The following is a 23,039-nucleotide window of genomic DNA, read 5'->3' as shown; positions in this document are numbered from 1 at the left end:
ATCTGGGTTGCAGGGAGAAGGCAGGAGAATGGGGATGAGAAACATATCAGCCATGATAAAATGGCGGAGCAGATCTGATGTACCGAATGGCCTAATTCTGTTCCTATACCTTATGTTTTTATCCTCTAATGTGTTGGGAGCATTCAGTGGAATGATACATTGTGTTTTTTGCTACTTATGCATCTGTGTTACAATATGCTTCATATATCAAAACAAAGTGAATTCTCTAAAGATCACAGATCTTGAGAAAAGAAGATGCCTCAATCAGGAATGATATACTTTGAAATTAGATTTAAATAGTGCATTAAAATATCACAACTGAGGCAGAATAGTTATATATTACAATGGTGTTGACATTTTACAAGTGTTGCATTATAAGTAAAGTATTTTGCAACTAAGGTTGTGATAGGCACTGTATAAACATACGTCTTTCCTTCCTTTTATTTCTTTGATCAGGTATCTGGAGTCACATGTTTTTGTGCCATTGGGGACAGAGCTGTAGTGATCAATATTTCACCCTTATGGTTGACAACTTTAAATGCTGTATTCAAACACAGCACTCGTTTCGAAGGATAAAATCTGCAAATATCCTGTGGCTATTTTTCTAGAATTCAGGTGGAACTATGAAGTGCTTGGGACATTTTATTGTGTTAAAAGGAAAATGCAAATTGATACTGCTGTTGCTGTTGACGATGATGTTAAAATTTGTGACTCAACATTGCTGAGATTTACCAGTCCATCACGGAGAGATTTTTAGAAAATAAATTACAATATAATTGTAAATTATATCGGGAAATTATCAGTCTTTTTTGATACCAGATAATTGCTATGTTTTATCAACACTTTGATTTTGTAGGTCAAAGCGATGACTTTGTTATTAGTGATACCTGTATAGGTGATTCAAGCTAATTCATGTTTTGTTTATCATTAGGCTCATAACAGAAACCTGCTGTCTATAGACTTTGACCGTCGCACCAGAATCGGAAAGATCTACGATGACCATCGAAAGTTTACTCTCAAGATTCAGTATGACCAACTGGGACGTCCAGTTATTTGGGCACCCAGCAACAAGTTCAATGAGGTCAATGTCACCTATTCGCCCATGGGACTGCTGACAAGCATTCAGCGGGGAACCTGCATTGAAAGAATGGAATATGACCAGAGTGGCAGGATTATATCCAGAGTGCTGGCAGATGGGAAAATATGGAGTTACACTTACTCAGAAAAGGTGAGGCACTGTTAGAATTATAGGTTCCTAGAATCAAAGAATTTACAGTGCAGAAGGAGGCCATTCAGCCCATTGAGTCTGCACCAGCCCTTACAAAGAGCACCCTTCTGAAACCCACGTATCTACCCTATCCCGTAACCCAGTAACCCCCACTTAACATTTTTTTTTGAACACTAAAGGCAATTTAGTATGGCCAATCCACCTAACTCGCACATCTTTGGACTGTGAGAGGAAACCGGAGCACCCGGAGGAACCCTACGCAGACACGGGGAGAACGTGCAGACTCCGCACAGACAGTGACCCAGCCGGGAATCGAACCTGGGACTCTGGTGCTGTGAAGCAACTGTGCTAACCACTATGCTACCGTGCTGCCCTAACACTGTTCCTAGTGTTCGGTCAAAGGAAACTTGCATCAACGCCTTTAGCAACATGAGTGAACTAAAGTTGATAACCTAAGCCACAATAGCATGCTTAAAAATCAAATCAAATAGGAACTGATTTTGAATTTGCACCATGGGGAAAGAAACTGAAAGCTGTGCTATTAAATTATATGTTGCACTGTAGACTCTGGTCATATATACATATAGAGTATCCCCAGCACAAAAAGAAATAGGGGTATTATAAATGCTTCCAATGCTGTAATGGTGCAGCTTATTTTCATTCTCATTACTAATTCAGTATTTCGTTCCCCAAGGCTTTCACCTGTGCACTGTTTGCACCTAGTTTGATGGCTAAAGCACAGATTTACCTCATAAACTCAATGATTCTATGTTCAACTGTCAGGAAGCCTATTTGCTGTAATGCAAAATGTGCAACACACCATATCAGGTGCTATTTTGTGCAGCTCTACTCCTACTCCGTCAATCGAGACAACTAAAACAGCATTTTATTCATTTTCTTTTCAAATAACAACATTAATTAACCTCATGTTGAAATGATGAAACTTGAGATTAACATCTTCAACTTTAATGCTTAGCCTCAAAGACTGAGCCCTCAGTAATTATCAATGAAATAGAATTACTCCAAACAATGGTCACCATCATTTCTAAATCTAAACGCTGTTGCATGCATAGCTAGTGTTCAAGTCTTTTAAAAGCCACATGAAAGTATTTCTTTCTGTTGCCACCAATGATCATGCAGAGAGTGACCATTTGTTTTTCAAACTGGAGGATAATATACAGTGATGTAACCCATGGATTTTTTAAATTTATTCGTCCACGAGATGTGGGTGTCACTAGCGATCTCAGCCATTGTTGCCCACCCTATTTGCACTTGAAAAGGTAGTGGTGCCATCTAGTGTGTCGGTACACCTACAGTGCTATTAGGGAAGGAGCTCCAGGATTTTGACCAAGTGACAGGACCACTGCTGTTTTGATAAATAGGCCAGAATGTTACAGGTGTTGGGGCAATGGAGCGGAGATGGATGGATCAGCAAATGCCAGGGAGCGACAACTGGACATCTCCCCAATGAAGTCATGCAGGTGGAAAGGTTTCCCCATTTAGAATCATCAAGTCATAGAATCACTGGAGTGCAGAAGGAGGTTTCAGCCCATAGAGTCTGCACCAACCCTCTGAAAGAGCACCGCTACCTCGGCCCATAACCCCACCCAATCCCTGTAACCCAGTAACCCAACCTAACCTTTTGGAGATAAAGGGGCACTTTAGCATGGCCAATCCACCTAACCTGCACATCTTTGGACTGTGGGAGGAAATCGGAGCACCTGGAGGAAACCCACACAGACACGGAGAACGTGCAAACTCCACACAGACAGTCACTCGAGGTCAGAATTGAACGTGGATCCCTGGCGTTGTGAAACAGCACTGCTAACCATTGTGCCATCATGCTGCCATATTTGAATAAATCGGCCCAAACTTTCTCAGACGGCTGGCATTTGTTTGGCGATGGGGCACCCCACTGCCAATCACATAGGGAGGCCACTAGCTGAATGGAGTCTCCCTCCTAGTGGCTTCCCAGAGATGCATCGGAGCCATAGACTCCATAGCCTAAAAAGAGGGTCACCATCAAGAAAGGCCAACCTCAGGGTTCCAAAAACTCATCCAGAGGAGTTTCCCTTCCTATTAGCTAGGCCTACCAGTCTCAGCCACCCAACTTTTTATTTATTTGAATTTTATTCTTGAGGGGCTTCCACTGAACCGCCCTTTGTCTCATAGCCTGCTTCAGCAGCACTACCTCTCTGGATGGTGCAGCTGAGGATCCAAAGCAGTCGGGCCACTAATTGGGCTGCCACATCAGCAACCTACCCGCTGAACTTAATTGGATGGCAGGCCTAGTGGTGGCCAATTGGGAAGCCACCATTGGGAAAATTGCTAATGTAATGTCACTGTGTGCTTATGCAGGTTCTGAATTCACATATGATCCAAACATCGGGACTTTCTCCGTTCCAATAAAATTTTGCCAATAGTAATGAATTGACTTGGCTATAAGGGGCAGATGACACAAAACATGGAAATATATTAAACAATGAGGAAGTTAGAATAGGGTTCCCAATCCTGCTGGAATATTTGGGCTATTCCCAGAAGGATTGGGGGTACTTCTCTTGTACTGTGCCACAAGCAGCCTGTGAGATCAGCTCTTTATGATTCATGTAACGGTCTGACCCCCAACTCCTGCCCCCTTCCCCATTCTATGACATCACCAGCGACTGTCATTGTAGCCTCAGGGTCAATGATGTCACCTGACGACTGCCGCGTGGAGACCAGGTCCTGTGGAGTGCAGTCATCAAGGAGCTGGAGGGTCAGAAATTTGGAGGGTTGGGGGCAATCATGAAGTTTTCGAACTTGCGGTTCCTATTCATCGGCCTTCCTTGTGAGGATGCAGCAACATTCCCTGGAAAATCCAGAAACTGACGTCCAAATACACTCCGCAGTACCTGCACTCACCTTGCTATAGCAGAAGTTCTTAAGCCGTACCTCACGTACAATTTGGTCCCTGTACCCTATCGGTAATACTTATGCTGGGCTTCTGTTACAGATGAACAATTGTTGTTTGCAGAGTGACAAGTTAATTCATTGTCTGGATCTATGTGGTCCAAATGATGTATCCTGGCATGGCAGCAGCCAGTTGCGCAGCATAAGGTTTCTGGCGCATGCTGCGGACACCCATGTAGAATCCTTCTCAAGAGGCATGCCATGTTGGAAGTCACTACAGCACAGTGAAAGGTGCGTCCCCCCCCCACTTGCCAATGGGATTTACTGTACAGTGATCATGAACGGGCTCCTTAACTGAGTTTCCATCTTCTATATGGCACCAGGGATGCTGAGGCCAACTGCACAGGAGGAGTTGAAAATGACTCCTCCTACCTCACCCAAGAAGGCAATTCAGTCACCAAACAGCATTGAAATGGGGTTTATTTTGTTGTTAGTGACTCAGTTCTGCACTGAACAATGCATTTTCTTATGAAGTCATCAAGGAATACATCTTTGTTTTTGTCTGTTATAAGGAATTCTAACACAGATGACACATTGTTCAGAACATTGTAATATAGTAGTTTGTACCATTTTGACAGCACAAAAGAAAATGCACAAAGATCCAGAGGCAATATTCGTCCTGCTAATAGGAATAGCACAATAATGATGCTACAATGCATGGACAATTTATGTTAAGCATAAAATATATTTTCATTCAGCAATTGAAAAACTTGAGTTGAAGCAGGGAATGTTCTATGAGAGAGATAAGACATACACTCCTCTCATTAAAATTTGCGCATGCAAATTTGGTTAATTAAAATAGATTTCCTTTTATTATATGTGATGTGTATGTGTATTTTTGTTAAGGATAACACTAATGAATTTTTAATTATGCCTAATTTATACATACACCTAATTTACATTATCATAAGTTACATTATATCAAATACACTGTTAATATGCAGCCAAGCATTGATAATTTTGGAATGATAAATTTCTATACTTTTCAACCACACATCAATTCACCGTAACAGTGAAAGAGTAATGAATATCAAAGGAAAGAAATCTGAATCCTGGAAACATGAAAAAGAAATATAAAGCACTCGAATTGCACAGCAAGTGTCAATAGTGGAAACAGGCATAGTGAGTGATGAGCCATCAATTGCACGAGAGACGAGTTGCTATACAAAAGTTAGGCTTTAATAAGCTAGAACTTAGCCCTGCGGTCGACTACAATAAAATGGACGACCGCCAGACGTTCTGACTATTTATACCTCAGTATGGAGGCGTGGTTAACTCAGCCTCTCGACCAATCGGAGAGCCGTCACATGACTTGTCTCAACCAATCGGTCGAGAGGCACATGACCGACCAGGGCCAATGGTAAGCCGGTGTTCTGCACCAATGGCAGACAGCTATGCAAATTATACCACCACAGTGAGTTGGCAACCGGTCCGCACCCCGGGGTCCATTCACCTTTCTTCCACCACATTCCTGCACCACATGAGCCTTTCTTTTCCAGAGTTTCTGTGCTTTCCTCCACTGCTTTTCTGCTGCAAGCGTTTCTAGTTCATCTAAGCGCCTTCATTTGTTTCTTTGCTTGTATCATTTCCACGTCCTTTTGCTTTACACCATCATCAGTATTGTCACTCTTACCCTCCACCCTCTCGAGGAGGCCTTTTAATCACTCAAGTGCACATTTTTACTGACTTTTCATCACTGGGTTTAAAGTGCATTCAGGTATAATTTCAGCGCTTTGAAGGACCTGCTCTGCTGAGCCAGTATGAATGCCTATCAAAGACACAGTGGACTCATAGTGCAATGATGTATTGTGAAATGTGGACGATCAATTATCGGTCGCTGCCAACCCACATGGGGAAATAACGAGACAAGAATTATTTTATCAGAAAGCGAGGGGAACAAATCAAAAAGCCAGTAAGTCAGTGCCACTACTGTATTAAGCATAATCCAGCAGATGAATGAGTGGCACATACAAAATTCTGAATGCAGGGCACTTGCCTGTAAGCTCAGGTGGGAATTCTTAGCACAGAGAATGCTGGAAATGTTCAGCAGGTGAAGCAGCTCTCTGGAAATAAGACATAGGAGTTGACGTTCCGGATGTGAATCTTCATTAAACCTAGAGTTAACACTAAAACTCACAGGTGAAGGCAAATCATTGACCTAGTTTGGTGATTAGTTAGGTAGCTTCAGCCAGACAGTAAGGATAATGGCTATGTCGTCAAATTGGATGGAAGCAGTGGTGTGCCAAGAAGGTTGTCTCTTGAGACAGAAGTCTCTTCTGTTCATTATTAATTACTTAAATAACGTAATAGGGAGTCAGTTATCCAGGTTTGCTGATGACTCAAAGATTGGGGGCAGGTAGGTAATGCAGACTGGAGCATAAAATTCTAAAGAGACGCAAGTAGATAAAGGAAGTGGGTTTCAACACCGGTCACCGTGAGGTCATCCATTTTGGACCGAAGAAGGATAGATTCAAGTATTTGCTAAACAGTGAAAAGGTAGGAGCAAAGAAGGTCCAAAATGATTTAGGGATGCATGAGATCTTAAAAACGATTCAACAGATCACACAGATCATTAAAATGGAGTAAAAACAAAATGTTGCAGGTGCTGGAGATCTGAAATGGAATCATAGAAACCCTAGAGTGCAGAAGGAGGCCATTTGGCCCATCGAGTCTGCACTGATCCTCCGTCGGAGCACCCCACTCAGCGTTCCCCCCCCCCCCCACCCCCCCACTCGATCCCCATTTTGAACACTAAAGGACAATTAAGAGTGGCAGTCCACCTAACCTGCACATCTTTGGACTACAGCAGGAAACCGGAGCACCCGGAGGAAACCCACGCAGACATGGGGAGAACGTGCAGACTCCACACAGTCACCCAAGGCCAGAATTGAACTTGTGTCCCTGGTGCTGTGAGGCAGCAGTGTTGACCACAGGACCAGCTGGCAGCATCTGTGTGGAGAGAAACAGAGTTAACACTTTGAATCCAATATGACTGCTTTAGAATCAGAATCTTCTCCCTCCTCAGATGCTGCCAGACCTGTTGAGCTTTTCCATACACACTCTCTTTGTTAAAACATAGATTATCAGAAAGGCTAATGGAATGTTAGCATTTCTGAGAGCTAGATTATAATGGGGAGGTGGTTTGGTTCTATTTAAACAAAGCCTTGGTTAGACCCTGTCTGGAATGTTCTGGGCACCACACATTGGGAACAATGACCCAGATCATTTAGTCCCAGTCATGGTGAATGCTGTAAAGTGTGTATCTATTGAAGGCTGCAATTAAATCAGAAGTTCCAAGAAATCAATTTGCACCCGATTCTGGAATAACTGGCTCACTACAAATGGTTTCAAGCCAGCCACAAATCGTGCTAGAATCTGCCGGTGCTTAATCCTGGGCTGTTTGCCTGTGACTTCCAAAGTTTTGGTGCCCAGGACGTGCCGTGTTCATAGGTGTTTACATGCAGTTAATTGCAAATAGAAACAGTGCAGGCAGCAGAATACAAAGAAATAGTTAATAATTGCAAGTGCTAAGAAACTCCCCCCCCCCCCCCCCCCCCCCCCCCACCGAGTTCCTTTTTTCATCAGATTTACACTAAATTTGCAAGTCATGTGGTGCAAGACCACACTCTCCCGGGAGTTTAATAAGTCTTTATTCCAGCTGACACCAGCACTGTAATTGTAATTTAAATGTACCTAAAGATACTCTGTTTCACTTCTCAGAAAGCGTTTCTGGTATGTATTTCTGTGGAAATCTAAAATTGCCATTAAATAACTTTTGGTTTTATTTTTCAACAGTCTGTAACGCTTCTTTTGCACAGCCAAAGGAGGTACATTTTTGACTACGATCAGACTGATAGACTTTTCTCAGTCACCATGCCCAGTATGGTTCGACATACTTTGCAGACTATTTGCTCCGTAGGATATCATAGGAACATCTACAGTCCACCTGACAGTCGGGCCTCCGTCATACAGGATTACACTGAGGATGGTCGCTTGCTTCAAACTTTGTACTTGGGCACTGGACGAATGGTGATCTACAAATACACGAGACTGTCCAAGTTTTCTGAGATAATTTACGATACCATTCAGGTCAACTTCACCTATGATGAGGCAGCCGGTGTGATTAAAACCATCCAGTTGATACATGAAGGATTTACCTGCACAGTCCGATTTCGACAAACAGGGCCCCTTATTGCTCGACAGATCTTCAGGTTTAGCGATGACAATCTTGTTAACGCTCGCTTTGACTACAGCTATAATAACCTACGAATCACAAGCATGCAGGCTATGATCAATGAAACTCCTCTGCCTATTGATCTTTATCGGCATGATGATGTATCAGGACGGACAGAACAATTCGGAAAGTTCAGTGTGATCTATTATGATCTAAACCAGATCATAACCACCACTGTTATGACACACACCAAGAGATTTAACACCAATGGCCAAGTGAGAGAGGTCCAATTTGAGATCTTGAGATCCATTACATATTGGATGACTATTCAGTATGACAACATGGGACGGATGATAACGTGTGAGATAAGAGTTGGAACCGATACCAACCTTACTAAGCACTCCTATGAATACGATGCTGATGGGCAGCTGCAAGCTGTTTCAGTTAACAACAAACCCCAATGGCGCTACAATTATGACTTAAATGGAAACATTAACTTGATGAGCTCTGAGAATAACGCTCACCTAACTCCATTGAGGTATGACCTACGAGATAGGATTACCAGATTTGGAGAAGTGCAGTACAAATTGGATGAGGATGGCTTCCTCAAGCAGAGGGGTGATATTATATTTGTCTACAACTCCAATGGCTTACTCAGCAGAGCATACGATAATATTGCAGGTTGGAGCATGTTGTATCGATACGATGGCTTAGGAAGACGTGTAGCCAGCAAAACAAATACTGGACAGCACCTTCAATACTTTTATGCAGATCTGATTCACCCAACCAGAGTCACTCATATGTATAACCATACAAACTCTGAAATCACATCACTCTACTATGATCTTCAAGGTCACCTCATAGCTATGGAGATCAGCAATGGTGAAGAGTTTTACATAACCTGTGATAACACAGGGACTCCCTTAGCTGTGTTCAGTAATTCCGGACAATTAATTAAGCAGTTGCAATACACACCTTATGGAGAAATTTACCAAGACTCTAACTCTGATTTTCAAGTTATCATTGGTTTCCACGGTGGACTTTATGATTCCCTGACAAAGCTTATACATCTAGGCCGCCGTGATTATGATGCTATGTCTGGACGATGGACAACACCAAACTATAATCTCTGGGAAGACTTAAACAGCAATTTATTTCCATTTAATCTGTATTCATTTAAAAATAACAACCCAATCAGCACTGTTCAGGACATCGCCCATTTCACGACAGGTAAGGATTAGCATATAACTGCAAGTCTATCGTCGGAAAGTTAAAACCTCATCTTTCCAGGTCATTAAAATCATGTGTGATGTACAGGTAAATGTTTTCAAGTCAGAAAAAGTTTGACGTTTTGAGGATGCTAGGTTTTAACTCCTTTTTTCCCCCAAAAATGATTGGTGTAGGAATGCTCAGGCTTCAGAATATTGAATGCTTGCGTGTAAACTCCATGCAGCATCTTAAAAATGATTAGTTTCATCTGCCTTCATTGATTTGTCACAATCACAAAATAGGTTTGGTTGAAAAAACCACGCTGGGTCACAGATTGTAAAAGGAAAGATGAAAAGTGTCTCGTAAATAGTATAAAAGGAAATCGTAAGGCGTTCTCATTGACATACAAAAGTAAAAAATAGTTTGTCAAAGAAGGACAATGATAGAGCAAGAAAATATATGCAGGAATTAAATAAGTATTTTGCATCATTTTTATTAAAATATTATTATTGGTGGAAGAAAGCACATGAATGTAATAGAGGAAGATATATAGATTAAAAAACGGTTCTGAAAAACATAGGGGATACATTTTGGGAGGAAAGATAAGTAGGACTGGAAGGATGGAAATAAGCTGAAAGTTGTAAATCAATAGCGGGGCCAAGGAGTTCAAATACACAATTCCTTAAAAGTGAATTTGCAGATAAAGGCACAAAACTCAAAATATTCTTGCCTTTTTATTATAACTGGGGCATAAAATACAAGAATGAAGCAGTATTTCTCATTTCAAATCGTGTTCTTGATTATGCCGCAGTTTGTCTTGGGCACCACATTTAACTACATTAGAGTTACAGCATCTGGTGTGAGCACTGTGGATCACCAGAACTATTCAAATGACGGGAAACTGTAGCTGCAGCTTTAGCTTGGGATGGGAATCAGATGCATGGGGGCAAAGACTGACAGCAAACAGCCAAGTCCTTGGCAGGAGACCTTCACGACTTTAACTCCCATGCCTTATCTGGATGCCCCAGTCAATTTCCCGCCCAAATTCAGAAAGCAGCAGCTATCCAATGGGTGGGACCACAACGTCACATGGTGGTAGGTTGAAGGAAAACTCCCTGTACTCAGCTAAATCACATGAAGGAGGTTTGGGGAGAACCTTGTGACCAGGAAGAAAGGATATCACAGGACTGAAGAGGTCTAAACTTAGCTTGTGGGACCAGAGGAACACTTGCATCCGTCTGAGTCTCACAAGCAAAATATTTTTAAAAGTAGAAAATTTGTATTGATCATTTCTGGTGCTGACACTTCTTCCCCCTGTTGTAGAAGATAAGGTCCAATGTCAAGTTTGGCTCAGATCTTAGGCTGGCATGAACTGGTGTGCAGAGCAATTAACTGTACCATCAAATCACTGCCTATGTGAGGCACACATTGGGTTCAAAACCTATATATAGGTCCGGATTCCAGCTTTCAGTCATGGTGAAAATCGCAGAAATGGATGAAATTTCAAAAGTCCTGCCTCCGAACCTAGAATTTCCTACCTTCATGGGGGTGGAACAGGAGTTGTGCCAATGTTCACGCATACACAATTCATGGAGGCAGCTGGCCATTTAAATCACCAGCTGCTTCCACTGACTTTCGATTTTTGATCCCCATATGTATGAATCCCAGAGTGTGCAGAACAGGCCAGATAAGAGGAGGTCTTTACTTGATGGATTCTTTTGATAGCTAGGGTTCCCCTTTGAGAAGTAATGTACTCCTTTGTGTAGGACCCTGAGGCACCTCTAGCTGAGGTAAGGTACACTCTGGGATTGTTCAAACATGATTTTGCATTTTTATGCACAAACTCATTGGAACTTTCAATCAGTCCAAAAAGAGACAGGCTGACCACGAGATGTCAGATTGTCCAGGAAGTGGCAAACTGTCAAGAAGCTGTCAAGGAACAGTCGATCGGCCCATAAAATGACAAGCTATAAGGGCCTTATCAAGCAGCCTAGCAAGTGCCAAACTGTCAAGGAACTGCCAAACTGTGCAGGAAGGGTCAAGTTGTCAAGGAACTGTCAAGCTGTCAAGGAACATTTGGACTGCTCATAAAATGAAAAGTTATCAAGGACCTTTCTGGAACGTGCGAAACTGTGAAAAAAAGCTTTCCAGGAAGGGTCAAATTGTCAAGGAACTGTCAAGCAGTGCAGGAACTTGAAAGGTGTCACATAAATATCAAAGTTGTCCAAAAGGTGTCAATGCAGAGTTGGTGTGGACGAGGTAAGTGCAAAGGATGGTATTTTGGGGTACAGGGTGACATGATGGTCATACACAGTATCATGTGACCATAGAGGTGATTGGGGTGTGGATTGGCATAGAGAGTCTGAGTCTGAGGGTTATCGTTGGCATTAATGGGTAGAGGGAGTGAATGTGGGGTGGGGTAAGGACTGGAGGGAGTTGTTTTGTTTAATTTTAAAATTAAGTTTAAACACAGTGCTGGAGTACAGAGGCAGGCCTTGATCCCAACCCGCTGTTGCACCCAGTAGCCTCTGACTCATTCCAGGGTTGCTCGCCCCACCTCTTATTTCAGTCTTCCCACTCCCTCCCCCCCCTCCCCACCCCCCCACCCCACACCCACTCTTCCACCCTCCACCATCCTGCTCTCATCTTCACTCCATTCCTCCAACTTAAAATTCAACCTGAGGTCGGGCATTTATAAATGTTACGTTCACCAAGCCACGAAATCTCCCAACTCTGCAAACCTGACCCAGAGATAAAAATCTGGGCCATAGTTAAAATGACAACTTTTGGAATACTTTGAGAGAAGTGGTTCTGAGATCTTGGGGAAAAAATTCTGAAATTCAAAAAATTACACAAGCAAATTATCACTGAATAACAGAAACATACTCAAGTGACCAGATTTCATTAAGGCTTCCATAATGAGAGAATGGACACTGCTGCCTGATAACCATTATGGAAGTCCAAGAGTTTTCCTTTGCCTTCTCATCACAGTCTACCCTCCATGGGTTAATTGGATGTTCTAATTGACTTTGTCTCAGCCGATCTAAATGATTGCCATCAATTCAGAGAATATTTAACAGACTGTTACGTGGAATGGGAGGATTGTCTTGTGGGGGGAAACCGGAGCACCTGGAGGGAACCCACGCAGACACAGGGAGAACATGGAGACTCTGCACAGACAGTGACCTGAGTGGAAATCAAACCCAGGACCCTGGGGCTGTGAAGCAACAGTGCTAACCTCTATGCTGTCTTGCCGCCTGACAGAGATGAGGGGAATCTTTTTCTCTGAGGATCGTGAATCTCTGGAACTCTCTCCCTCAAAAGGCAGTGGGAGCAGAATCTTTGAATGTTTATCCGGCAGGGCTAGATAGCTTCTTGAGAAGCAACAGCTGAAAGATTATCGGGGGTGTAATCACCCTCATGAGACCCACATGGATTACCTGATTGATCTCTCCGTGGTGCGTGGAATAGGAGCTCTCCTGCTGATGGGTAGAGGGACTCATGGAATAAACCCTAAAAAGTAGGCCCGGATTGGCAATCCTGGTCAAGCCACCTGTGCTGTGTTACGGCCTTTTCTTTTGGTTGGAATAAACCTCTGTTTTGAATCACCTTTTGGGAGCTTTAATAGGAGGGTAGGTGGCAATGTCGAATTGAGGTTACAATCAGATCAGCCAAGAACTAATTAAATGGCGCAGCAGGCTCAAATGGCCGAGTGGCCTACTTCTCCTAATTCTTATGTTCATATATTCATTACTGAGTCCGTAGATTTTCAATGTAAAGCACTGTCAATTAAATGTGAATCTATATTGCTCAATCATATCCTACAATAGCCTTGTAGTAAATTTTGTTTGTGTGTTGATATACAAATTTGTGACATTTTGAAATAATATGAGTCAGTAAGCTGCATCCAAATTCAAATATTTAAATTAATTTTTTTAATGTTGAATTTTCAGTTCTGTCGGAACCCTAGCTTATTGAATGAAATATAGATTTAGATGTAACTCTGTCCTGTTTAAAAGCCTGTTACAGCCTGTAAAACACTTTGTAACTTCAGTTGATGTCTTTTGAATGATATTCAAATCAAAAGCTTTGACACACAGACTTCAGAAAGAAATTTTTTCAGTTTTTCATCCTGTGCCTGGTGGGTTTGAATAGATTTATTCTTTAAAATTATACATTGGGTGGGATTTTCCAATCCTTCCTGGCGGCAGGGTCTTCCAGTTCCGTCAAAGGCAACCATTGGGTTCCCCGGAGGCGGGACAGTGAACCACGTGGAACGCCCCGGACATCGGCGGGAATGGAAGTTCCCACTGGCAGCCAATGGCGAGCTGCCTCCGCCGTGGGAAAACATGCCACAGGGAGGTGGGGGGGGGGGGGGGGGGGGGGGGGGGGGCACAGAAAATCCCACCCAAACTGTTTATGAATAACGTAATGGCAAAGTCTTTCTTTAAAAAAAATGCTTTCAGCAAACATTGCAATAAATTCTCAAACTTATTCTGGGAGGATCAAAATGAATTTAGCTGGTGCTCAAAGTCGTCTTTATTCATAATTTATTATATTCTCGAGAATACTAAAATAACACATCAGTCAAACATCCCCACAAGACACATGCCGCAGCCTAACAATCCATCAAATGCCGTGCACTTAATTATTGCAGCCACGCACATCCTGATGGTTAAATGAAGTTTTCTGTCACACTTGCCCAGGAGCCAAAAACTGGCAGACCGCCCCCCCTCATACAACAGGAAATAAATGGACGAAAGCTAAGCCTGACATGATTAATCTCCCGAGCCCTATTTCCCACACTATTCACAGTAGTTTTCAATAAAGAAAGCACTCGGTAAGCCGAAAAGTAGAAGTTGTCTTTTACACATTTTTTATCAATTCAACAGGCCAACCTCCTTGGCTCTTTCTATTTTGAGCTTGCCAAGTGAAACAAAGGATCCCACCATCGCTACTAATTCAACCTTTCTTCTGTCAAATAACTGAAATACAAGCTACAATATAAAAATGAACAAATGCCTTTCTCACATATCATGATGTGGAGATGCCGGCGTTGGACTGGGGTGAGCACAGTAAGAAGTCTTACAACACCAGGTTAAAGTCCAACAGGTTTGTTTCAAACACGAGCTTTCGGAGCACGGCTCCTTCTTCAGGTGAAGAAGGAGCACCTGAAGAAGGAGCCGTGCTCCGAAAGCTCGTGTTTGAAACAAACCTGTTGGACTTTAACCTGGTGTTGTAAGACTTCTTACTTTCTCACATATGACAGTGCAGTGGTTATGGTGCTGAGCTTAAAACCTCGCGATTGTGAGTTGAAATGCCAGCATGGTAAATTTCAAATTGAATCCCGTAAGCCAGGGTAATTTGGTCACGAGCGTGTTACTGTGCAAATGGCTGGGGGTTGTATCCCTTCTTCTTTTTCCATACCTATGTAACTTTTAAAACATATATATTATATATGAGTTTTTTTGTTTCAACTGTAAGCGCACATCTTCACATTACCTTCATACGGATGCACATAAGAAAATTCACTTAGTGCGTGAATGGAAATGTTGGCTGTGAGGCTGGAGAAGAATACAGAGGAGCGGGTTGGCTCCATTTAGGGATTCCAAAGCATGAATGAAAATTTAGCACTGAGGTGCTGCTTAAGCATGAGCCAATATAGGTTAGTGAGCACAGGAATGAGGGACGTGATGCAAGTTAGGATGCAGACAGCAGAGTGTGGGTGACCACGTTTTGACGGAAAGTAGAATGTGGGAGGTTGGCAAACAATGCATTGAATGGTTTAAGTCTAGAGGTCACGGTGCCATGGGTGAGGGTTTCAGCAGTAGATGAGCTAGAATACAAGACCAAGAATGTACTTCTGAGGCTGTATAAGGCTCTGGTCAGACCCCACTTGGAGTATTGTGAGCAGTTTTGGGCCCCATATCTAAGGAAGGATGTGCTGGCCTTGGAAAGGGTCCAGAGGACGTTCACAAGAATGATCCCTGGAATGAAGAACTTGTCGTATGAGGAATGGTTGAGGAGCCTGGGTCTGTACTCGTTGGAGTTTTGAAGGATGAGAGAGGCTCTTATTGAAACTTACAAGATACTGCGAGGCCTGGATAAAGTGGACGTGGAGAGAATGTTTCCACTTGTAGGAAAAACTAGAACCAGAGGACACCATCTCAGACTAAAGAGACGATCCTTTAAAACAGAGGTGAGGAGGAATTTCTTCAGCCAGAGGGTGGTGAATCTGTGGAACACTTTGCCGCAGAAGTCTGTGGAGGCCAATTCACTGAGTGTCTTTAAGACAGAGATAGACAGGTTCTTGATTAATAAGGGGATCAGGGGTTATGGGGAGAAGGCAGGAGAATGGGGGTGAGAAAATATCAGCCACGATTGAATGGCGGAGCAGACTCGATGGGGCAAGTGGCCTAATTCTGCTCCTATGTCTCATGGTCTTATGAGCTGAGGCAGGGATGGGATTGGGCAATGTAACAGAGGTGGAAATTCGCTGACTTCGGCCTTGATGCAAGTATGAGTTTGGAAATTCCTCCCACGGTCAAATGTGACAGCATGATTGCAAACATTCTGTTTCAACCTTAAACAGTTGCCAGGAAGAGAATTAAGTTGATAACGAGGGAATGGAGATGGCAGAGGGGGCCAAAGACAATGGGTGGGATTCTCTGGCCTCCCAGCTGCATGTATCTTGGTAGCTGGAGGGGGGGTGTCTTTCGTTGGCAGCAAGATTCTCTGCTCCTGGTGCTGTCAATGGGAATGCCCATTGAAGTCACCCCATGCCATTGGGAAATCCACCGGCGGGATGTGCTGCCGGCGGGACCAGAGAATCCCACCCCCAGAAAACGGCCGAAAAATTACAGCCAGCGGCTTTCACCTTCCCAACATTTAATTGGAGGAAATTTCTGCTCATCCAGCATTGCCTGTAAATGTTCACCAGGAGGTTCTGTTCCCCATGAACGGCGCGGGCTGTAATTTTTCGGCCGTAATAGCGGGCATGGCTGGAAGTGACGGTCAGTAGCAGAGTGTGGCGCCTTTCCCCTGGATACATTGCCGCAAGAGGCAGGAAAGGCAAGAGGCAGGAAAGGCAAGCAGCAATTCACATTCAAGAACAAAACCAAGCCTTTTCCTGAACATTACTCCTCAGGTGAACCTTCTCGAAGCACCTCCTCACTATCCTGATCCGACCACTGACACTCACCCTCATCTTATGACAAGATCACATTCATCCCCTAGTGTCCCTCCACAATGCTACCCTTTCATCCTCTCCAAACATTCCACACACCCCACTGGTAAGTCTCTTCTTTCTCCTGTTGCAGGAGAAGAGAGCACAGAAACCTGGGAGAGGCAAAGAACCATAGATGTCCCTTCTCACATTGTCACCAGGTAGCAGCAGATGAGGAGATGGTGCTGGAGACAAACTGGGTCTCTGCAAGCCTGCCCCTTGACAATGGACAAATATGGATCTCCCAGCTAAATATTAACACAAACACATGACATTTGGCACTCAATTACTCACCTAAATTTGATGTCACTACCTGCTGAAATATGATCATATCCACAATGATAACTTAGAACCATCACATTTTATCAGTTCTAATTCATACCTCATCTCCCAGTAGTAGATGTGAGGTTCTGTCAGCCTTTCCAGAGTCATACATTTAAAGGAGCTGCATACCTTCATACTGATGTCCGCACTCTTAGAAAGAGTAGGACATGGCAGGCATCCAAATACATGCTGGCCCTTACCAATGGCCTGTAGAACCAGACTGCCAAGTTAAACAAGCCGCAGCTTGGCCATTCAGTACCTCATTGAAGATCAGCAAAGTGCTCTCCAATTCTTGGATAACAGGGAAGTATGGATGGGACATGAAAGGGCACGTGGAAGTGGGTATTCAAAATGCTTCCACTCCTTATGCCTTGTCTGTTTGTCCTGCTACACTTCTACCCGCCCCCAACCTCGTCCGTCCCCCCCCCCCCCCCCCCCCCCCCCCCCCACATGTACTCCTCAGTCACACTCATTCATAACCTTAAATGTATCTCCTTCCTAGTGGCTGGGCCTGCGACAGCACAGTCAAAGTTGGGACAGTCTTTGACAGGAGCTTCATGGGCACTGAAATCCAGAGAATGTTGATCAGGAGCATCTCAGCAGTCAGAACAGGAAAACAACAAGCAGCCTGTCTAGAACTTTGCAGAAGACCCAGAGTTAGCATCACATAGAAGTAATAGGGACGAGAAGCAAAAGGATTTGTAGTTTCGCAAGAGCATTTACCCAAGTGTTTAAATTAGTTAATTTGTCACATTTCTATTATCAAGTGTAAACTTGAATTAAGACCTCCATTGGGATATCCATCCCCCCCCCCCCCCCTCCCGCCATGGTGCCTGACCCCAATCGAGCAGCCCACTGCCTTGTGAAGATGAGCTATGAGTCTCTGTGGGAGGAATGGATTGTTGATTGTGGGATTGCTCTGCGCTGGGGTGGGGAGGAGCAAAGGGTGCACAGTCAGATCAGGATTGGTTTGTCACACGGCTAGACTGTTCGGATCAACTGAGGTGTGCTCAAATCAGTCCATCCTGGGCATCCCTGGCAATTAAAGAAGAGGGTGGCCTCATCACATTGGGTTCCTTTAGCTTCTGCTCCTCTGATAGCTCCACTTCCTCTTCTAGCACTTCCTCCAACTTCTCCTCCTTCAAGGGGCAGGGTGATCATCACTTCCCTCCTCTGCAGCTCCAGACCTCTCTGCTATGTGCAAGACACTATTATCTTGAAACCCTTGTTGGTGGATCCTGAATCACACCTTCAGCATCTCAATGGCTTTCTCAGTAACAACTTTTGTGCTTTGTGGCTTTTGTTTTCCTTTTTCTGGGTGTCAGTGCTAGGGCTCCTCACAGATTCATCAGCCACATCCTTGTACCCAAGCGACCATGTGCTGACTGCACCTGGAGGTGCGAATACCTGTGGATGACTTAGCTGGCATATAAAGAATGCTTCATAGCAGCTCCAAAGGCATCTTACATGATGAAGTTTCTATGGTTGCTGAACATTGATGGAGTAAAACCCGTTTTGTTCAATTAATTTTTCTGGTTGATCTGAAGGTATCTTGTTTGCCACATGTACAATCTAACACTTTCTGTACCTTACCTTTTCGTTCAAACTGGCCTCATAAGTAATAAAATGCACATAATTGCTGGCTCTGGAAAACATGACAACAGTCATCTGGAAAATGCACTTGTGAACTGCAGATTGTGAAATTCTACAAATATCTTGTGAAGATCCCTCGAAGGAGTCAGAGGTGAAGAAATTAACTGTTGGGGCGACCTTGTGAGGTTTTGGAAAGGAATTCCAGAACTTAAAGCCTTGGCAGCTGAAAGCAACAGTGCGATTGAAATCACAGATACTCAAAAAAAACAGTATTGGAGGAGGCCAGACATTTTTTGGATAGTCGTAGGGTTGAATGAGATTGCAGAGACAGGGGCAGGCAAGGCTTTTGAAAGAGCTCAGGGGTGATGGGTAAGCAGGGTTTGGTGTGTGATAGGATATGGGCGGCAGAGTTTTGGATGGCTTCAAGTTGCATATTAAATGGGAATCCAGCCAGGAGTGCACTGGAATAGTCAGATATAGAGATAAGAAAGGAATGGGTGAGCGTTTCAGCAGCAGATAAGTTGAGGCAGGTTGGAGATGAGCGATAATTTTGGAGGTGGATGTGGCAGTTTTGGTGATGGATCAGATTTATGGTTGGAAATTCATCTTGGTCAGATAAGAACTAATGGTATTGGTTCAGCTACAGAGAGTGGTCATGGAGAGGAGTAGGGTTGATGGCAAGGGAACAGAGTTGGTGGTAAAAGTCCTGATAGTCATAACTGGGAAAGGGCACTGCACTGTGAATTTTTGACTTTTAACAAAATGGCTTGCAGCATGCCTCAGAACATCCAAGGTCGGAGGCTTGGGGAGCTATTTAAGCACCCCAAAACAGGGTTTGTATTATCAAATGTCTAAGTCATTGAGTCGATCCAGTAATTATGATGCTTTAGAGTAAATATATTTTTTCATTAACTGTTAATGTAGACAGAAAGTTAAATATGTTATTGATAGCTTTGAGTTATAGGATATTTTCAACGTTCCTGGGTGACTGATAGCTTTAATAGCCGAACGGCATTCTTATTTCAGATGTGTCAGATATGTGAATATTTCATTTTTAAAAGCTGTGAAGGTTGTTGAAAACTACAGGATGGACTGACAGATAATTGTACTGAAAAGGCTGTACAGACATATAATGAAGTAATTTCATTCAGTGTCATAGTTTGATGCACTGAATTCAATCAGTGTGAAATTAGAAAGGCTTCGGCTACACTCAGACAGTGGCAAGTACCATTGCTAATCTTGGTCACAAAAAAGTGCTATTTTAGCGGTGAACTATTCATCATTTCTTTGCAGGGAGTGTAAATGATAATTTGCTCTAGATGTACAAAATGAAGGTAATCCCAGAAAGGTGCCTTGCAGAAATCTCCTTGCACGACATACATTTGTATAGAATTTCAACCTTTTGGACACGGTGCATTTATTGCTGCCACTTCTAGTTCTGCTGTAGGTTGTTTAAATTGGAAAATGTTGTGTGGTAGTTGGAGATAATATTTAGATGCAAAATGCCAGCAAAATCATGGGAAATAGGGACCGAATAGAAAAAATGGTTAGCAGCAATAATGGTATGCACATTGTGTTAAATAACAGCAACATTAAATCCAGAACTGAAGCTTTTTGGGAATTATGAAAGGGGAGAGGTGACTACGTTATTGAATATACCTGGGGTGGGATTCTCCCCTACCCGGCGGGGCGGGGGGTCCCTGTGGGACGGAGTGGCGTGAACCACTCCGGCGTCGGACCGCCCCTCCGCACCTTTAGGGGCTAGGCCCGCCCCGGAGTGGTTGGCGCCCCACCGGCTGATGTGGAAGGCCTTTGGACCCACGGCAGCCGGGGCCGAAGGGACTCCGCCGGCTGGCGGAAGTCCGCGCATGCGCGGGAGCGTCAGCGGCTACTGACGTCATCCCCACGCATAAGCGGGGGGGGGGGGGTGGTCTCCTACGCGTCAGCCATGGCGGAGGCTGATGACCGACGCAGAGGGGAAAGAGTGCCCCCACGGCACAGGCCCGCCCATGGATCGCTGGGCCCCGATCGCAGGCCAGGCCACCGTGGGGGCTCCACCGTGGGCCAGATCGCCCCCCCCCCCCCGCCAGGACCCCGGAGCCTACCTGCGCCGCTACGTCCCGCCGGTAAGGGACGTGGTGCAATTTACGCCGGCGGGACCAAGATAAAACCCGCAGGACTTCGGCCCATCGTGGGCCAGAGAATCGGCGGTGGTGGGTGGGGGAGGGGGATTCACGCCGGCCCCCGGCGATTCTCCGACCCGGCGGGAGGGGGGGCGGAGAATCCCGCTTGCCAGCCTTATCACAAATCATTAACCTAAGCCTCAGAGCAATGGAAGGCCAAGAGGCAGGACATTTGTCAATGGATGTTTTGAACAACACAATATAATCTGGTGACTGCATGATCACATGAGCTTTGCTGTCATGATTCACAGCATAATTGAAAGACCCTGATTGAGAAGGCGCTTTGCATAACTAACAGATGGTTCTATATTCCAAATACAGAAATAAAATTGTCCTTAAATGATCTGCATAGTGAATGCTTCTCAAAGAGAAATGGTGTTCAAAAGAAGATGAGGGCCCAACCTTGGTTTTGGTTGGAATTGAGAAGAGGGGAAAACATCATGCAATATGTTCAGTGCAGGTGACACATTATAGTGATCAATTTGTCATCACTCCAAAATTAGCACAGCCACTGCCTCCGAGACGTATGTGCAAAAACATATGTTGCCTGTGCTGTGTGTAGAATTTTCAGGCATTGTCACAGGATCTTGTGCTGCACAAATGTATTTGTCCTCATCACATGTCACAGTGACATCACAACCAGGTGATGTGAGAAATTTGTAAAAGTTTTTTAATAAAGGCACTTTAAAGCATGGGTCCTGAAGTTATGCAATCTGCAATTCCTACTTTGTCACTTTGATGGAGGCATTAACCTGGGCAGCACAGAGGCGTGGTGGTTAGCACTGCTGCCTCACAGCGCCAGGAAGCCGGGTTCAATTCCAACCTTGGGTGGCTGTCGATGTGGAGTTTGCACTGTTCCCTGTGTCTGTGTGGGTTTCCTCCAGGTGCTCCAGTTTCCTCCCAGGTTAGGTGGATTGGCCATGCTAAATTGCCCCTCGGTGTACTAATGTTTGGTGGGGTTACGGGGCGGGGGGAGTGGGGCTGCGGTGGGGTGCTCTTTCAGAATGTCGGTGCAGACTCGATAGCCTGAATGGCTTCCTTCTACACTGCAGGGATTCTATGAATAACCAGGATTGCATTTCCTTTAAAATAACAGAGGTAGAGGTTTTAGATGAATGCATCAAGTGTTCATATCTACAGTATAAATTTTGAGTGTCAAACTCAATTCACATTATAAAAACAAGAAAATCTGGAAATATACAGCAGATCAGGCAGCATCTTTTGACAGCATGGCAACAGATTAAGAGGCAGGAAGGGAGCCTGTGCCTTCCCGCCATCACAGGATAAAACAGGCAGGAAACTCAGCAATGTAGACAGGTGCGAAGGCCACTGCCCATATTGACGTTTTGCCCACACCAGGACAGCCGATCACCACATGATGGGACAGCCAGGAAGATTATGGCAGCCACCCAGCAGATTCCTGGGTTGGTGGGGGTAGGATCGCTCTTTATTGGCCACTCTATGGTCCATGGAGGAGCCCCGGAGAGGCAATGGCTGCCCCTGCAGCTAAGGCACTGTTGATTGAGTGAGAACATCACCGTCACTCTTACCCCTCCTCAGATCACCCAGAGGCCTGCCAGTCTGGCCCTAGCTTGCTCTTCTCTTCAAGGATGCCACAGCACTAAGCCACCACTCGGAGTGGCTCTACTCAGACTGCCAAGCTGCTGGACCTGTCACTGGGAGCTGTGCTGCTGTAATCACTCGGATAATAGATTTGGTAGTTAATTGGTAGCCACCATTTAAATTCTACCCCAAAGTGGGGTCAGTTCCTGCTTTCAATCCCAGTGGTAGGACTTTCCACCTTGTGAGATAATTCAGCTCAATGGTTCAGATCAATGGGCTGGATTCTCTGGCCCACCCCACCCATTTTCTGGTGCGGAGCGCCTCCGCTGACAGCGAGATTCTCCATCCCAGCAGCCAGCCAATGGGGTTTTCTATTGTGGGCACCCCTACGCCGTCAGGAAATACCTGGGCGTGAGTGCACTGCTGGTGAAACGTTGGATCCCGCCGACGGAGAATCCAGCCCTTGATCTTTCATCAGAACTCTTATTTCATCTTTGTGGTCTGCCCACCAGCCTTTGCTTGTACGATAAACATACACCACAAACTTTTAAATATAATGCACAGTCTCCCTTCGATCAAAGTTTGCCGCAG

At 44.4% G+C, this 23,039-nt stretch overlaps 1 protein-coding gene across 5 annotated transcripts in view; it reads left to right on the top strand.

Moving 5' to 3' along the window:
* Nucleotides 1-23,039, top strand: part of tenm1 (teneurin transmembrane protein 1) — a 1,865,819-nt gene that overhangs the window by 1,828,717 nt on the left and 14,063 nt on the right. For all 5 annotated transcript variants that reach the window (XM_038774907.1, XM_038774908.1, XM_038774910.1 and 2 more), the window contains 2 exons: nucleotides 932-1,228; nucleotides 7,973-9,581. In XM_038774907.1, the coding sequence (XP_038630835.1) occupies nucleotides 932-1,228; nucleotides 7,973-9,581 (1,906 nt within the window). The remainder of the gene's footprint in view (nucleotides 1-931; nucleotides 1,229-7,972; nucleotides 9,582-23,039) is intronic.

The sequence above is a fragment of the Scyliorhinus canicula genome, chromosome 17, assembly GCF_902713615.1.
Source record: "Scyliorhinus canicula chromosome 17, sScyCan1.1, whole genome shotgun sequence".
Taxonomy (NCBI): Eukaryota; Metazoa; Chordata; class Chondrichthyes; order Carcharhiniformes; family Scyliorhinidae; genus Scyliorhinus; species Scyliorhinus canicula.
The sequence above is the reverse complement of the archived record's forward strand: the minus strand, read 5'-3'. Positions and strand labels throughout refer to the sequence as shown.